The 17,404-nt window shown below is 53.1% G+C and overlaps 1 protein-coding gene across 4 annotated transcripts in view; it reads left to right on the top strand.

Moving 5' to 3' along the window:
- The window catches only part of TCN2 (transcobalamin 2), a 29,728-nt gene extending 17,488 nt beyond the window's left edge, over window positions 1–12,240 (top strand). For 2 of the 4 annotated variants that reach the window (XM_065568046.1, XM_042856039.2), the window contains exons 3-10: window positions 1,953–2,142; window positions 2,678–2,835; window positions 3,270–3,431; window positions 3,682–3,857; window positions 6,502–6,679; window positions 7,382–7,577; window positions 8,787–8,908; window positions 11,389–12,240. In XM_065568046.1, coding sequence (XP_065424118.1) covers window positions 1,953–2,142; window positions 2,678–2,835; window positions 3,270–3,431; window positions 3,682–3,857; window positions 6,502–6,679; window positions 7,382–7,577; window positions 8,787–8,908; window positions 11,389–11,450 — 1,244 coding nt within the window. In that variant the 3' untranslated portion in view covers window positions 11,451–12,240. Of the gene's footprint in view, window positions 1–1,952; window positions 2,143–2,677; window positions 2,836–3,269; window positions 3,432–3,681; window positions 3,858–6,501; window positions 6,680–7,363; window positions 7,578–8,786; window positions 8,909–11,388 lie in introns of all 4 variants that reach the window. The other 2 variants (XM_024109537.3, XM_024109538.3) reach the window with 1 other exon arrangement.
- The last annotated feature ends 5,164 nt before the right edge of the window (window positions 12,241–17,404 follow it).

Raw genomic sequence — 17,404 nt, 5'->3', positions numbered from 1 at the left:
TTCTCCCCGGAGTCCAGAACACCTTAGCGGACCGCCTCAGCAGATCATTCCTGGCTCACGAGTGGTCAGTTCGCCCGGACGTTATCCATTCTGTCTTCCGGAGGTGGGGCTTTCCCCTGATAGATCTATTCGCCTCTCGCGACAATCGGAAATGCCAGGTGTTCTGCTCTCTCCAAGGTCGCTCCCCGGGTTCTCTTTCGGATGCCTTCCTAATACAGTGGAAGCCTCACCTGTGCTATGCCTTCCCTCCATTCCCGCTAGTTCACAGGGTCCTGCTCAAACTGCACAGGGACAGAGCCCGGCTGATTTTGATCGCCCTGGCGTGGCCCAGGCAGCACTGGTATACCACTCTCCTCGAGCTGTCAGTGGACATTCCCATCCCACTCCTGCTGTGGCCAGACCTGATCACTCAAGACCACGGACGGTTCTGTCATCCCGACCTACAGTCTGTCCACCTCACAGCGTGGATGCTGCATGGCTAAATCAATCTGAGCTGTGCTGCTCTCACTTGGTTCAGCAGGTACTCTTGGGTAGCAGAAAGCCCTCTACCAGATCCACATACTTAGCCAAGTGGAAACGTTTTTCTTACTGGTGCGCCCGGAATCATAAGACCCCCCTACGGGCGTCAGTTCCTGTCATCTTGGACTACCTCTTGTCCTTAAAACAGCAGGGCTTGGCGATATCATCCATCAGACTGCACCTGGCAGCTATTTCAGCATTCCGCCCGGGTAAGAACAGGCGTTCTATCTTCTCCAGTCCCATGGTCACTAGATTTCTCAGGGGATTGGAGCGCCTGTTCCCACGAATTAGACAGCCAGCCCCTATGTGGGATCTTAACCTGGTCCTCTCCAGGCTCATGGGTGCCCCCTTCGAGCCCATGGCGACCTGCTCGCTCCTGTACCTTTCCTGGAAAACAGCCTTCCTCGTAGCTATCACCTCGGCGAGGCGGGTGTCTGAGCTCAGGGCACTCACATCAGAACCACCATATATGGTGTTCCACCAGGACAAGGTACAGCTGTGACCCCACCCCACCTTCCTTCCTAAGGTGGTGTCTGTCTTCCATGTCAACCAAGACATCTTCCTTCCAGTCTTTTATCCGAAGCCACACGCTTCTCAACGAGAACAGCTGCACTCCCTAGATGTTCGCAGGGCCCTCGCCTTTTACATCGAGCGAACAAAACCTTTTAGGAAGACGACCCAGCTGTTCGTAGCTGTAGCAGATTGGATGGTCTCCACTCAGCACATCTCGTCCTGGATTACATCATGTATCCGTGTGTGCCATGACTTAGCTGGTGTCCCAGCTACACACCTGACCGCCCACTCCACTCGGGCTCAAGCTTCGTCCTTCACCTTCCTGGCGCATGTGCCCATACAGGAGATCTGTAGGGCAGCGACTTGGTCATCGGTACATACCTTCGCTTCCCACTATGCCATAGTGCAGCAGTCCAGGGATGATGCGGCATTTGGTTCAGCGGCCCTTCGCTCCGCGACATCTCACTCCGACCCCACCGCCTAGGTAAGGCTTGGGAGTCACGTAATTGGAATTGATATGAGCAAGCACTCGAAGAAGAAAAGACGGTTACTCACCTTTGTAACTGTTGTTCTTCGAGATGTGTTGCTCATATCCATTCCAAACCTGCCCTCCTTCCCCTCTGTCGGAGTAGCCGGCAAGAAGGAACTGAGGGGGCGCTGGGTCGGCAGGGACATATATCCGGCGCCATAAGCGTGCCACTCCAGGGGGCTCCACAGCCGACCCACCGGGTGTTACTAGGGTAAAAATCTTCCGGCGATCGTGCACGCAGCCCGCACACACCTAATTGGAATGGATATGAGCAACACATCTTGAAGAACAACAGTTACAAAGGTGAGTAACCGTCTTTTTTCTCACACAGCTGCCTACCCTTTACTCTGTTCCATGGCTTCCATTCTTCCTTCCTTTGTTTTTATCCAAGAAATCCCCAGGGGAAATTCTGCTCTGATCAAATGCCTGAACACGGAGCTCTTGAGACTCAGCCAGGATCTGACGGAGGAGCTCAACCCCAGTGTGTATGTGGCCCTTCGTCTTTCTGCTGACCACAGTCTGGAGAAAGAGGCCCAGTACCTCCAGAGACTGAAGAATGTTTTCCAGCCCAGTGCCAGCAGGTATGGCCAATGGAGCCCAAATCCCACCATCAAGAGTGGAACAAGGAGCAGGGCCCCTCTGTATCTTGCCACTTGCAGGAGCACCCTTGGGGCAAAGGCATTCTAGATGAACACGCTTTCCCCCTGCCCTCCCCAAAGCCTGTCTTATTCCTGTCATGGGCTCCTTTCAAAGGGGCTGGCTTTCCGCTCACTTGTGTGTGGTGACCTCCCACACTTGCCCCAAGATCCTGTGCCCCAGCAGCTCCAGGGGAGATGCCCAGACAGTGTGAGGGTAGGCATGGCTCTCTGCTGATTTACTGTTGGCGTGGGGCCGGGTGCATTTATGGGCTCCTGTCAGGTACACAAAAGGCTATGGTCAGTCAGGCCCCAAACTTTGCTAAGGATCTTCAGAGACGCCGCTGTCCCAGAGCTGGTGTTTGCTGCCCCTGGGGACACAACTCCCCTCAGCCGGGAGGTGGAGGAGGCGGGAGGGCTGGGGGCACGTGTGGGAAGGAGGAGCCAGGTGGTGAGTATTTGACTTGTGTTGTCACCTCAGCTCCGTAGTAGGTGGCCAACAGAAGCAGCCCAACACGGGCCGCCTGGCTCTGTACCTCCTAGCACTGCGGGCTGCCTGCCAAGACATGGAGACGCTCATGGGGAGGCAGCTGGTGACCCGGTTGAAGTACCATCTGCACAAGGAGAAGGAGCAGATAGGTAAGAGGGCACTGCTCGGGGCTGGCACTGAGGGCTACTGCAGAGAGTGGCAGGAAGCTGCCTGGGGTGGCGTGCAGCATCTCTGGGATGCTTCCCAGCTCAGTGTCCCTGCCAGAGAACGGGGGTCAGTGGAACACTAGTTCTTTGCTCACAGCTCAGGCCCAGTGGCAATATCCCTCCTGAGCCATTCATAACAAAGAGCCACACTGGGAACATCAGGAAGCATCTGTCCACCCCCACCCCCAACTCAGTATGCACCGGGTAAGGATCAGAAGTGGGGGCAGTGGCTTGGATTACAAGCTTGCTGTATTAGTTCCATCCAATGGGGTGCGATGAGGAAAGTCCCTGGTGCAGAATCCCGGGACATGGAGGGGGAGGGATGGCTTGTGCTGGGGGGAGGGGAGCTCATCCTGATTCCTTTCTCCTGCTTACAGCTTTCAAAGGGAACGGCCGCCCCATCACCAGTTACTACCAGTACAGCCTGGGGGTCTTGGCCCTGTGTGTCCATGGCAAGAAGATCGACACCCATGTGATCCAGAAGCTCCTGAATGCTGAGAAGCACAACAAGTTCACGCATGGCGGCAAGCTCTCCGTGGGTACGTGCTTGTTGGCATGGTCCTCTGTGCCAGCTCCCCAGGCTAGCCGGCCTTCCTGCCCTGACTGGAGACAGCACAGCCTTTGCATCTCCCTTGGGAGGTACATGCAAGTCAGCTCCCTCCGAGAGGGGTTTGGTTTCTCCCATTCTCAGCTCCGTGCTCCAGCCACACAGGGCCGTACCTCCACTGAAGTCGCTTGGGCATGGGGTGGTTCTCTTCGTAACCCCTTCTCCTGCTCTTCCTCACACAGACACCAAGGCCATGGCAGGCTTGGCCTTCGCCTGCCTGGAGCAGGCCAACCTCTACGAGCCCAGGCTAGTGGCAGCGATCAGCCTCGCTGTCCAGAGAGTGACGGACAGGATTCTCCAGGCTCAGACCACCAAGGGCACCTTCGGCAACATCTTCAGTAGCCCACTGGCCGTGCAGGTGGGGAGAGCGGGTCTCTGGAGCACGTCCTCCTCCTGCGTGGCTTGCAGGATCCCAGCATTGCCAGCTTCCCGTAGCATAGCCCTTTGTTCTGGGGGAGCCCTCTGAGGATACGTCTGCACTGCACACAAAGCCCGTGAGACATCCACACTGCAAAGAAGGACCCGCGGCACCGAGTCTCAGAGCCTGGGTCAGCTGACTTGGCTCACCCGGCAGGCAGTGTGGATGTTTGGCTGCGCTGGAACCCGAGCTCTGAAACCTGGCAAGGGGTTGGGTCTGACAGCCCGAGCTCCAACCCGAGCTGCACATCTACACAGCTATTGTCAGCCCCGTAGCACGTATCCTGCGAGCCCAAGTCAGCTGACCCAGGCTCTGAGGCAGGCTGTGTACTCTCGGTGTTTCCAAGTCCATGCTTGAACGTCCACATGGCATTGTGAATCTGGGTTTCCTGTTGTTGGACTCGGATCTCAGCTGTGCTAATGTGACCATGCTACACTATGCAGACCTTCTGACTGGTGTCTATGGCTTGAGCTCCCTCCACACTGCAAAGTGACAGGGTTTGGACCCGAGTCGCAGCAGGACTTGGGTGCTGACCCACCCGCAGCAGGGTCCTAGGACTGGGCCCTGAGTGCTTGCTGACCAAAGTCAGACTGATTTGTGTGTGGATGAAGGGATGCTTGAGCTCAAATCTGAGTCAGAGCCCAGGCTCAGTGTGCAGTGTAGACATACCCCGAGTCACCTGCTTGTCCATCAGCATTACCTCTGCCCTGCCCCATCTTCTTACCGTACAGAGTACAAACTGGCTTAAAGGGACATTGTCCATTTAAAAACATAGGGCCTGGGTCAGGTCTCACACTGATGTTCTGCTTCAGTGGAGTTACTCCTGATCTACACCAGCATCTGGCTGATGTAGGTTTTTTCCCAATGTCCTTGCCTGATTTAGTACCATAAAACTGACAGAGGTCAGCAAATCAAATCCAGTCTTTATCACCAGGCTAGCTAGGTTTCTGGGATCTCTTACCCTCACTCCTTGCTGGAAGGCAGTCCCCTCTGGGGTGGAAGCAGCTGCTCTTTAGCAATCTCCATCATCACTGCACAGTAACTTAGGACAGGAAATTAAGAACAATTTCAGCTGATCCTGGAGTGGGAAGAATGATCCCATGTTGGAATTTGGAGATCCTGGAGTTAACGGATTCCACTCTGAGAAAAAGTGCCAGTCAATGTGTGAGGGCCACAAGCAGGAAGGGCCTTGGTTTTGTCTCATTGGTTCATTTGCTTTTTGCACTTGGCTTAGCTCAAATAGAAAAACTAGTTGGTCGGTTGTGCTTCCTGGTTCTCCTGCACTAGCGCATGGCCAGCCTCTCTGAGTTTCTAACATAGGGCGAGCAGGGGTGAAATTGAAATCCTAGTCTATTTGAATCTTTTCTGAGTGCCAGGCCAACATTATTTGGCAATGCTCCTTTAATGGAAAGCACGCAGAATGATGATGAATAGGACTCTGTGTCTTTCACAGAGGTTGCGGAAGTTATGGATTTCATGACTTTCTGCGACCTTTGTGACTTCTGCAGCGGCCAGTGTGGCTGAACCCAGGGCTGCCCAAGCAGCTGGCCCCGGGGACCACCTGAGCAGCGGTCCCAGGGGCGCAGTTTGGCGGCCCGCAGCAGCGGTCTCAGGGGCGGACGCAGCAGCGGCGGGTGAGCAGCCCAGCAGCCAGCCGCACCAGCACTGCTGGAACAGCCCCGGGCAGCTGGCCCCAGGGAGCACCTGAGCAGCGGCTGGTGCAGCTGGCCCTGGGGACCACCTGAACAGCGATCCCGGGGGCTGTGGGAATAGCCGCAGCTCAGTGGCCCCCAGCAGCTGGTGCCACTGGCCTGTGAGCCCCCCACCCAGCAGTGGCCCCCCAGCTTCCCCGCCCAGAGCAGTGCCTCCTGGCCCCTAGCTAATATTTAGTCAGGGGTATTTATAGTACAAGTCATGGGCTGTGAATTTTTGTTTATTGCCCGTGACCTGTCTATGACTTTTACTAAAACTACCTATGACTAAATTGTAGCCTTAATGATGAGCAGGCTTATTTATATGGAGATATATCTATCTCATAGAGCTGGAAGGGGCTATGAAAGGTCATTGAGTCCAGTCCCCTACCTTCACAGTAGGACCAAGTATCATTCCTGACAGATTTTTGCCCCAGATCCCTAAATGCTCAAGGATTTAACTCACAACCCTGGATTTAGCAGGCCAATGCTCAAACCACTGAGCTATCCCTCCCCCCTAGTTAGCTGTAAGTGTGTTTGGCACACATGGGACAGTCACTCACCCCAGGGATAATACCACCCCAGGCCCCCCAGCTCTCTTCCCCCACATGTTAAATTGTGTCAGGCTGCTGACGCTTCACCCCTACAGGTGTTACTATCCTGCCCTTCCTCTTACAGTGACATGCTCAATTTTATCCTGACCCCACGTCCATCCCCGGGTGGGAGCAAACTGAGCAGGTGTCCGCCCACCCAACTCATGTGAAGGGAAGTAGCTGCCTTGCAGGGGGTGTTGCCCGCCAGATGGTTCACTTTCCCCTGTAGTTGGCTTTGACACGGGGGGTCAGCTGTTTGAAATGAGGCTTCTCTCCCTTCCTCTGAACCCTTCCTGTTAGCTCTTGATCGCCACCGGGATGAGCAAGAAGCCAGAGTGTCCCAAAGGCATGGATGCCCTGCTGGGGAGCCTGGAACAGGGTCACTTCCAGAACCCCATGATCATGTCCCAGCTGCTGCCCGTGCTGGATGGCAAGAGCTACCTGGATATTGCCACCATGGAGTGCCGGGCAGAGCAAGGTAACAGGAAGGACAGGGATGCTAGAGTGAGGGGCAGGGTTTGGGAGCCCTGGGTCCCACACCTAGTTGCAGATCCCACCAAGAGGAAGGGAAGGGGAGAGGCTAGAGTTACAGTCACTGCAGTAGGGGCCTTTGAAGAAAGGAGCTAGGGTGGAGAAATCCCAGGAGCCCAGCAAACATGCCCCAAGAAGAGGGAAGACTAGGGCAGCAGGTTGTCATGCTAGGGCTCCCCACAGGGGTCTGCGCACAGGCGCCGCATAGGTGGGGGGGGCGGGATGGGGAGCTGCCAGTGGGTGCTCTGCACCCACCAATTTTTCTCCGTGGGTGCTCTGCGGCTGGAGCACCCACCGAGAAAAATTGGTGGGTGAGGAGCACCCACTGGCAGCTTCCCGACCCGCCCCAGTTCACCTCCACCTCCGCGTCCTCCCCTGAGCAGCTGCTGTGTCCTGTTTCTCCCCCTCCCTCCCAGTGCTTTTTTGTGCGGCAAGCTGGGAGGGAGGGGGGAGGAGGAGTAACGCAGCACGCTTGGGGAAGAGGCGGGGCCAGAGTGGGGATTTGGGGTGGGGATCCAATAGGGGCAGGGAGGGGGCAGAGTCAGGGCAGGTCCGGGGGGGCTCGAGCACCCACTGGCACCAACAAAAGTTGGTGCCAGTGGGTCTGCATGACTATTGGTGCTTCGGACAGCCTCTCCCTCTTTCTCAGACACTTTGGAGCTAGACACGAAGTGCCCAGGATCCAGGACAGTAATTCTGGGGACCAAGATGATCACCGTTCAGCTGGCTGTGGAGCACCCTCCGAGCCCTGAGACACTGTACAACCACTCCATCCAAGTGCCCTCTGGGTCCTCCCTCCAGGACGTGCTGAGAACCGCTGTGGAGCAGGGCCCTGAGCAGTTCACGTGAGAGCCTCCTGCTTGTGCTGGGAACAAACTGATGGGGAGGCCTGGGAAGAGGAGCGCGCCGCCTCCTAAAGGGGCGGGGGGAGGCAGTCCAGGGCATGCCCACCCACAATGCTAGCAGGGAATCTGCCTGCACACCTCCAGGACTAATGCTAGGAAGAGTGGCCCGGGGCCCAGGCCTGTAAGGCAGAGCTTCTTGGTTCCGTTCCTGGCTCTGACACTCATTCACTGTGTGTCCTTGGATAAGTTGCTCTCCCTCCCTGTGCCTCAGTTCCCCCTGCCCCGCTCCCATAATATGGGGATGATCACACCCACCAACCTGCTGTGAAGTGCTGTGAGACCCTTCGGTGCAATGCGCTGTTAGTTAAGTAACAATACAGTGTCCCGTCCGCCTCCTGGACCTGGTCTGGATTTTCCAGGCCCCCTCAGGGATTCCAGACAGTTACCAGGTGTCAGATTCTTACGACAGTTCTGGGACATCCGTCACTATGAAACAACCCCTCTGTGCTTGAATAGGTTGTAGTTTCTGTAGGGATCTACTGGGTATGTGGGGAAGGTCTGTACAAGTGGGATGATCCTGAAGGGAGAGTAACAGGGTCTCCCCAAACCTGGCATCTGCTTCAGTTTCCTCACTCTTGTGCTAGCCGGCAGACCAATTCAACAGCCAGCACATTGGGAAAGCTTCCTCCAGTATCAGCATTTCATTCCCTTCTCCAAGGCGGAGATTTATTGTTCACACAAACTCAGTGCAACATCAGTCCAGATAGGTGAACCAGGCCCTGCCATCTGACGCCTTCTAACGCCTCTGCCTCAGGGGCTTCTGCTGCTGCCAGCACCCCAGGGATCCCCAGCCAGGTCTCTCCCCGGCTGGTGTGGCCAATTCCCTTCCATCTCTGTTCTCTGGCCCAGGGTCTCCTGCAGGAGCCTGTCTTCAGCGCTGCTTGTTAGTCTTTTATCCCACCTGCGGGAAGGCAGCTAGTTAGTCATAGGTGGGGGCTATACCCAGCACCTCCCTGTGACAGGAGGTTTGGCACCATGTGCAGCTATGTGTGGTCAGGACTATGCTCCTAGCCCATCAGTCCCTGTGCAAGGGCCCTGATGTCGGGGACACACTGCTGTTGCTGCCTGAGTGGAACCAAAGTAGAAACAACCTGCTCTCTGCTCTGCCTGGGGGTCATGTCCCCTCTTCTCCTTCCCCTTCAACTCTAGGTATGAAACCCAAAACACCCTGCATGGGCCGTTGTTAACCGCAGTGATGGGGGTGAAAGCCAGCAATGGAGAGCGGAGATACTGGCAGCTCCTCCAGGCCCCAGCCACCAGTCTTCAGAAAGGTGAGGGAAACAGCGCGTGGGAAACAGTGCAGTCTGGCACCTTGCATGGTCAGTGTGTGCTTGGGGGCCCCCCAGCTCCCCTTGCCGCCCCCCCCAAGGCAGCCCTGGAATTTTCTGTCAATTTGCTGCTGCTGCAATGCACCAAAAGCTGCTCTAAAGAACACGGGCAGGGGCTGTTTGCTCACGTGGCTATGAAGGGCAATGAATTCTGGGCAGAGGGGTACAGCTCTGGGGCATGGAAAGGGAGAGTGCTGTAAGAAATGGACCTGCTGGCCTGGATCCACCCCTCTTCCTAGGCCGCAGGATTCTTCCAGGGATCGACCAGCTTCAAGAAAGGCTTTTCCATGCATCACATAGACCCTAGGGGCCAAATTCAGGCTGGTGTAAGCAGGTGTAATTCCCATTACTTCAGTGAGAGCTGCATCCCTCAGGGCTGGATTTGGTCCCGTATCTCCAGATGGTGCATAAAGGGGTTATGTGCCAGCTGCCAAAGGAATCGCAGTGATAAAGTGCAGTTCTAGCCTAAAATGTGGTTTTAAAGTGGCACCCTCTTGCTTGGCAGATCTGCTCTCTGTGGGTCTGATGTCCCACTGTCCAGCACCTTGTGCTGTCACCTACCCCTCTGCACAGTTGCTGCTGGAGGCAAGTTGAGCCATCTGGTTTGGTGGCTTTGTGCACAGCTGTTCTAGGGCTACGTGAGGTGCCAGGGAATGGGGAATCCGGCTACATGCGTGGGTAGGTCAGTGCTGTCTGAAGCTCAGGTAGATGTACCCATGGCAGCGTTGCTACACAGAGCAGTGTAGATGCAGTGCCGGGGGTGGCAGCAATGTGAGTAGGTACCCAGGGATCCAGGCTGGCTTGGCGAGCCTGTGCTGAAGCTCATGCCACTGCAGCTACACTGCACTGTTTGTAGCAATGCTAGTGCAGGTAAAGCTAGCAAGGATAGGTCTGCCTGAGCTGCAGTCACACCTTGGATTGCAAGCTAGACCTGCCCTGTGTCCCAGCCAGATTAGCCCACTTTAGAGATGAGTGTGGTTGCTGTTACTGCTGCAGCACGCCCGGCACTGGGGAGAGAGGTGGATTCCATTCTGGCTCACGCATCATCAACAAATCCCACCTTCAGAGAGCCCGGGGCTGCCCCACTGAAGACAGTGGCTCTTTTCAGGGGACTCCTTAAGCCTGTATATATAGTGCCTGCCATCACCAGTGGCTTATATCCCAGGGGCAGATGTGAAGCAGACTGGGCATGTAGGGACAGGTAGCTACGCAGGTGGCTTGAGATGCAATAATAGCTCTTAGGGGAACCTAAATAGGCTGATAGGTTTCAGAGTGGTAGCTGTGTTAGTCTGTATCAGCAAAAACAATGAGGAGTCCTTGTGGCACCTTAGAGACTAACAAATTATCTCAGCAAGGTGGGCCAGACTCGCTGTAGGCCGATGGCACAGAAAAGGTCTGGGAGAAGATAAAGGAGCACATGACTCAGGAAGTCAGACCTAGTGGTTGGAGCAGGGTGGTCAGCATCCAGGAACAGCACCAAAGGTCAGAGCTGTGGTCAGAAACCAGAGCAGGAGTCAGAGCCAAGGGACAGGAGTCCAAGAGCGAGCCAAGTGGCAGGTCTGTCACTATGGCTGGCAGGGGAGCATAGAAGCTTCAAGAGAAGCTGTCAGTCTGGCCTGCTGTGAGGGCTCTATCATGGCTGCTAAGTAGTGGCATGGAGATATCTGCCTTCCCGCAGACCTGGGGTCTAGCCCCGCAGAGCCCCAGGAAGGCTTATACGTAAAAAGAGCAATTCACAACCAAGTGTCCTACTTAATGGGAGCCATCAAGATTCCAAGCCACCATTAATGGCCCACACTTTGCATAATTACAATAAGACTTCAGAGTAATACTTCATATTTCTAGCTTCAGATACAAATAGGATGAACACAGTCAATAGATTAAAAGCTTTGTAATGATACCTCATAAGCATATTTCCATAACATATGGAGTGCAACATCACAACTCCATGATGTCGCCCCTTTGGGGCTCAGCTACTGCTCTGGGCTCCATCTCATCAAGAAGGATGGTCCAATGGTTAGAGCACTAGGCTAGGACTTGGGAGACAAGGGTTCAGTTCTCTTGGGCTGGTTACTCACTTGCTCTGTGCTTCAGTTCCTCACCTGTACAATGGGGATAATAGCACAGCCCTGCCTTGCAGGGTGATGGGAGCATAAATACATTCGATATTGTGAGGTATGAGACACTACAGTGAAGGGGTGGATAAGCACCTTAGGCAGATCCTCCAAGCACATGAGCCAACACCCAGGAAATCATTCTCAGTGCCTCCTGCATGAGGAATGGTACCAAACCCCGAGGAAGCCGACTGTCTCTGAGGTAGTGGCTCTTGCTCCTAATTCAGCTGTGCTGCATGAATTCCTTAATCTGTGCCCAGGCTGCTCCTTCTGACTCATGGACTTGTGCTCTGCTGTCTTGTTTTGTAGGCATCTCTGACTACCAGCCTCAGGACGGAGAGTCCATCATCCTGAAGTTTAGCCCATGGTAGACAGCCTGCTGCCTGCCTTCCAGCTCCCTGCCCCACCTCAATCCACAGTGAACTCTCTGTGTGTCTCTCTCTCTGCCCCAGAAGCAGGAGGTCTCAGCTGGCATACGCTTGTCAGCCTGCAAGCCCTGTGCCCACAGAGTGGCATCTTCCTCTCCACAGACTGAAGTCCATAACGCAAGTCCCTGGCCCTCCTGGCGGGCGTGCGTGCGTGTCAGTCAAAAAGGGCAAATTCCCTCCTGCCCCGGAGACCTGTTCTGCTGTGGATCAACCACAACCATCCACTCAATGGAAACTGACCATGCCAGGGGGTGGGGAGCAGCAGGTTTGGTGTGAATGAAAAACCTTGAATATGACGACACAGCGCATCATAATTCTGATTTTCTAATGCAGCTTTAACCCTTGCTATGCTGTGGCTGTCTAAACTGCCACACAATGAGTACATAGGAGGAGGTGTCTGCATCTTCCTGCTGGACACACTTTGCTCTCCCCGGGCCCACTGTACCAGCACCCTGGTGTGACTGGGCTCCTGGGAGTTCTCTAGACTGCATCCCTCTTAAGCAGTCACTGCACGGCTCGCAGGCCAGGGATTCCCTCCCTGCTCCCGCCCCAATTCCTGAAGTGACAGAACTGCTGCTATGATGAGAGGATGTGGCTGATATCTCTGCTGTCTGGAGAGCAGTGGGTGGGAACCTGGCACCTGTGCCGAGGGGAGATGGTGCCTCCATGCAGCCACTCTCCCTCAGTCTGACATTTGGATCTGAAATGATTAAAGCTTTGATTGCAAACCTTACATTCCAGTTTGTCATTTGGCCCTTACCCAGAGCACCCAGGTCTCTGAGCCAGGCCTGGGCCCTCAGCACAGCACAGAGCTGCCTTCAGGTCTGGGCATTGTCCTCTGGGTTTGCATCATTCCCTACAACCAATGGACAGTTCTGTTCTCCTGGGTGACTAATCACCAGTTTGATTTTTATCTATTATTTGTATGGTTGTAGTACCTAGGTCCCCCAGTCATGGACCAGGACCCCATTCTGTTTGCCAGAAGCTGGGAATTGGTGACAGTGGATGGATCACTTGATTACCCGTTCTGTTCATTCCCTCTGGAGCACCTGGCATTGGTCACTGTCAGAAGACAGGCTACTGGGCTAGCTGGACCATTGGTCTGACATAGTATGGCCATTCTTATGTTCATTGTGCTAGGTGCGATATGGACACAGAACAAAAAGACACCGTCTCTGTCCCGCCCCAGAGAGTTTACAATCTAGGAATAAGACAAGAGACACCAGATGGAGAGAGACAGGCAAGTACAAAGAAACAAAGACAATACTGGTGGTGATGGGCAGTGATCTCTGCACACCAGCAGCCTAACTGGTGTCAAGATTTGTATAGGCATCACAGCAAAGGAGAGTTTTGAGGCAGGACTGGAAGGAGGACAATGTGACACTAAGAACACGTCTTCACAGCTCGCACTACTATGCTAGTAATCTTGTACAAAATATGCCTTGTGAGTTATCATTTGAAAACTAATAATTCACTGATCATTAATATTCTTGCATGATGTATGTACATGATGGGTATTAAGACACCAATATATGCTGGAGTTATAACTAAAGTGTATGTGAACTAGATAGGTCAGGCAAGTTGTTAAGCAGGTCTAGCCTAAAGAAAGAAATGTGTTTACCTCAATTTACATATAAGTAGTAAACAGTCTCATCAGTCTAACAAGGGGTGGAGGCAAAGTCACATTAACAAGCTGGGGGGTGGAGGAAGGCAGCATGGCGCCCACATCTGGCAAGAGCGAAGCTTGGTCTGGGATTTACTTCTCAGAAGAATCCAGTGCAAAGGTTCACTGGGCTATACAGACAGGGGGGCTGAGCCTCAAGTGATAAGCAACTGAATCAGCTGATTGGATACAATATGACCCTATTATACAAGTGTTCAGAGTGGGGTCTTTGCTGAAAGCCTCTGAGATACTGGTGATTAATATCACTGTGAACAGCCTGTATTAACACTAGGAGGAATTATGGATATTCATTGATATGTTTTAAAGTGTGAGGCCAAACAAAGGAAGAGACAGTTCCCTCCCAGACAAGAGGTGGGCGAGCTATTTACCTGTCACCTATGTAAATTAAGCCTGATAGAATCAAAACAATGGAAGCCCCATTTACGTAGAAATCACACTGGGAGATGGGAAGCCCACAGGAAGGGAAGAACAGCATGAGGTCATCCTGCCTCTTGAACCAAGGTCATTGAGCTTTGGAAGATTTAAGCAAGGAAAGAAGCCACCTTTGGCATCACCAGAGCCCAGGGAGCAGAGCTCTTGCAAGCAGGGGAAGATGGGTCCTTCAACCAAGAGGTGGGGGCTGAAGAGGGAGTTCTCCGGGTGAAGGAGGAGCAAATACAGGACCCTTGAGGTAAGTGGCTGTCTGTAGTGTGTGTTTGTGTTTGGGGGTTACTTGATGTGTGCTGAGCTTGTGTTTGTCTGTCTGTCTGTTTATTTGTTTGAAGGACCGTGTGCTGTGGCCGACATTTGAAAGCTGTGAGCTTCTAAACAAGGTTTGAACTCTAGAAGCCTCTGTTAATTGGCTGAGCCTTAGTCAGGGGGCGGGGCTGTCAGGGAGGCCAGGGCTTTATAAAGCAGTGAGTCAGTGACCAGGGGCCGCTAACAAGGAGCTTCGAGAGGAAGTTTGGAAGGGGAGTGGGAAGGGGGTGAGGTACACTTGCCATTCCTTAAAACCTTTAAACTAAACTATAATCAAAACTTCTTGATTTAAACAAAAACCCCTGTCAGTAACCTAGGCAGCTGTAGGAGATTGGGGGCTATCTTGTTTCTTGCGCTCAGTGTAGCATGAATGATTACCTGCCCTGTGGGCAGGTGGTATATGTGTACATTCGGTGCAAGGAGCTCCTGGCCCTCAGAGACTGCGTACGGGCTTTGGAGGCCAGGGTGGCGGAACTGGAGGAGCTAAGGGAGGCAGAGACTTATGTTGATGAGGCTTTCCGAGACACTATAGATTTGTCCCACCCCCGGTCAGACAACCCCAGCACTGTTAAGGAGGATGAAAGGCTCAGGGAAGGAGAGCAGTCAACGGGAGCAGAGGGAAACCTTCCCATAGTTGGGACCCTTCTTCCAGATGATGTTGGGGTATCCTCTCGCACTGAGGATACCTCTCCGGGGGAGGGAACTCCAGTCATTAGGAAAAGGCAGGTGTTAGTAATGGGTGATTCGATCATTAGAAACAGAGATAGCTGGGTTTGTGATGACCGGGAGAACCATACGGTGACTTGTCTGCATGGTCCGAAGGTTGGGGATCTCTCAAGGCATCTAGATAGACTTATGTGTAGTGTTGGGGAGGAGCCGGTGGTCGTGGTACATGTAGGTACCAATGATACAGGGAAGGGTAGGAGAGACGTCCTGGAGGCCAAATTTAGGCTGCTAGGAAAAAGACTGAAATCCAGGACCTCTATGGTAGCATTCTCAGAAATGCTTCCAGTTCCCCGCGCAGGGTCAGATAGGCAGGCAGAGCTTCAGAATTCCAATGCATGGATGAGACGATGGTGTAGGGAGGAGAGGTTTAGATTTATTAGGAACTGGGGAAACTTTTGGGATGGGAGAGCCTATTCAGGAAGGATGGACTCCCCCTAAACCAAAGTGGATCCAGACTGCTGGCACTTAACATTAAAAAGGTTGCAGAGCAGTTTTAAAACTAGGAGAGCTGATTGCTGCAGAGGAGCACGTGGATCAGACAGAGACTTCTCTAGATTTTAGTCAGGAGGAGAGGATGGAAGAGGATAAAGTAGGGGCCAGATCAGACAGGAAACATTCACATAAAAAAGAATCTGACACATCAGAAAAGGGCAGACAAATAAACAGTGACAAGTTTTTAAAGTGCTTGTACACAAATGCTAGAAGTCTAAATAATAAGATGGGTGAACTAGAGTGCCTCGTGATAAAGGAGGATAATAATAATTGGCATCACAGAAACCTGGTGGAGTGAGGACAATCAATGGGACACAATCATTCCGGGGTACAAAATGTAGTAGAAAGACAGAACAGGTCGTGCGGGGGGAGGAAGGGGAGGGAAGGGAAGGGAGAGTGGCACTATATGTGAAAGAAAATGTAGAATCAAATGAAGTAAAAAAATTTAATGTGGATAAATGTAAAATAATGCACATTGGAAAAAATAACCCCAACTCTACATACAATATGATGGGGGCTAATTTAGCTACAACTAATCAGAAAAGAGAGATCTTGGAGTCATCATGGATAGCTCTCTGAAGACGTCCACGCAGTGTGCAGCAGCAGTCAAAAAAGCAAACAAGATGTTAGGAATCTTTTTTAAAGGGTTAGAGAATAAGATGGAGAATATCTTATTGCTCTTATATATATCTATTGTACGCCCACATCTTGAATACTGCGTATAGATGTGGTCTCCTCATCTCAAAAAAGATATGCTGGCATTACAAAAGGTTCAGAGAAGGCCAAGAGGAGACTGGGGGGGGGGATATGATATAGGAACATAAAATCATGACTGGTGTGGAGAAAGTAAATAAGGAAAAGTTATTTACTTGTTCTCATAATATAAGAACTAGGGGCCACCAAATGAAATTAATGGGCAGCAGGTTTAAAACAAATAAAAGGAAGTTCTTCTTCACACAGCGCACAGTCAACCTGTGGAATTCCTTGCCTGAGGAGGTTGTGAAGGTTAGGACTATAACAGGGTTTAAAAGAGAACAAGATAAATTCATGGAGGTTAAGTCCATTAATGGCTATTAGCCAAGATGGGTAAAGAATGGTGCCCTAGCCTCTGTTTGTCAGAGGGTGGAGATGGATGACAGGAGAGAGATCACTTGATCATTACCTGTTAGGTTCACTCCTTCTAGGCACCTGGCATTGGCCACTGTCGGTAGACAGGATACTGGGTTGGATGGACCCTTGGTCTGACCCAGTATGGCCATTCTTATGTTCTTATGTTATTCTTATGTTAAGTCTCTGGAACTGACTATAGGTAAGAAACCTGCTCAGGCAAAGATCTTTCACCTAGGAAGACAAGGGAAGCCAGCACCTTGTGCGTTTGTAGAAGGGCCTGACTGAGGGAATGTCAGCCATTGCTGGGAAGAAGAATGATGGGTGAGAAAAACCAGTCTTGAGCAACGCTTGTATCTTGCTAACAGGGCCGGTGCTACCATTAAGGCGAACTAGGCATTGCCTAGGGCGCCAAGATTTGGGGGCGCCAAAAAGCGGTGCCCCCAACTTTTTTTTACAGCGTTCCTCTCCGAGCACGCGGTCGCCGCTCCACTTCTCCCGCCTCCCAGGCTTGCAGTGCCAATCAGCTGTTTGGTGCTGCAAGCCTGGGAGGAGAATTAGAGCGGTGGCAGTGTGCTCGGGGAGGAGGCGGAGCAGAGGTAAGCTGGGGTGGGGAGATGCCGCACGGCTTCCCAGGCCGTGGGGGTGGGGAGCTGTTGCAGGGGTGCCTCAGGGCGGGGGGGGGAGCTGCCGCAGGGCTCCCCACCCCAGCTCACCTCTGCTACGCCCCCTCCCCGAGCACGCCGTCGCTGCTCCACTTCTCCCACCTCCCAGGCTTGCGGCACCAATCGGCTGTTTGCCGCCACAAGCCTGGGAGGGGAGGAGAATTAGAGCGGGGGTGACGTGCTCGGGGAGGAGGCGGAGCAGAGGCGGGGAGCTGCTGCACAGCTCCCCAGGGGGGGAGCTGCCGTGGGGGGGGGCACCTCAGGGTGGAGGGGGGGCCGGGGAGCTGCCGCAGGGCTGGGTGGGGCTCAAGGTGGAAGTTTCGCCTAGGGCGCGAAACTTCCTTGCACCAGCCCTCCTTGCTAGAGTATGTTTTAGTATTTTAGATGCATGTTTTCACTTGTATTTGCTTATAACCTGCCCTAACTTTATTCATGTTACTTGGCATTGCTTACCCTATGTCCTGTTGTCAGATTTATTTTACTAT

Source organism: Chrysemys picta, chromosome 15 (assembly GCF_011386835.1).
Source record: "Chrysemys picta bellii isolate R12L10 chromosome 15, ASM1138683v2, whole genome shotgun sequence".
Classification (NCBI taxonomy): Eukaryota; Metazoa; Chordata; order Testudines; family Emydidae; genus Chrysemys; species Chrysemys picta.
This window is presented reverse-complemented; position numbering and strand designations above follow the sequence as displayed.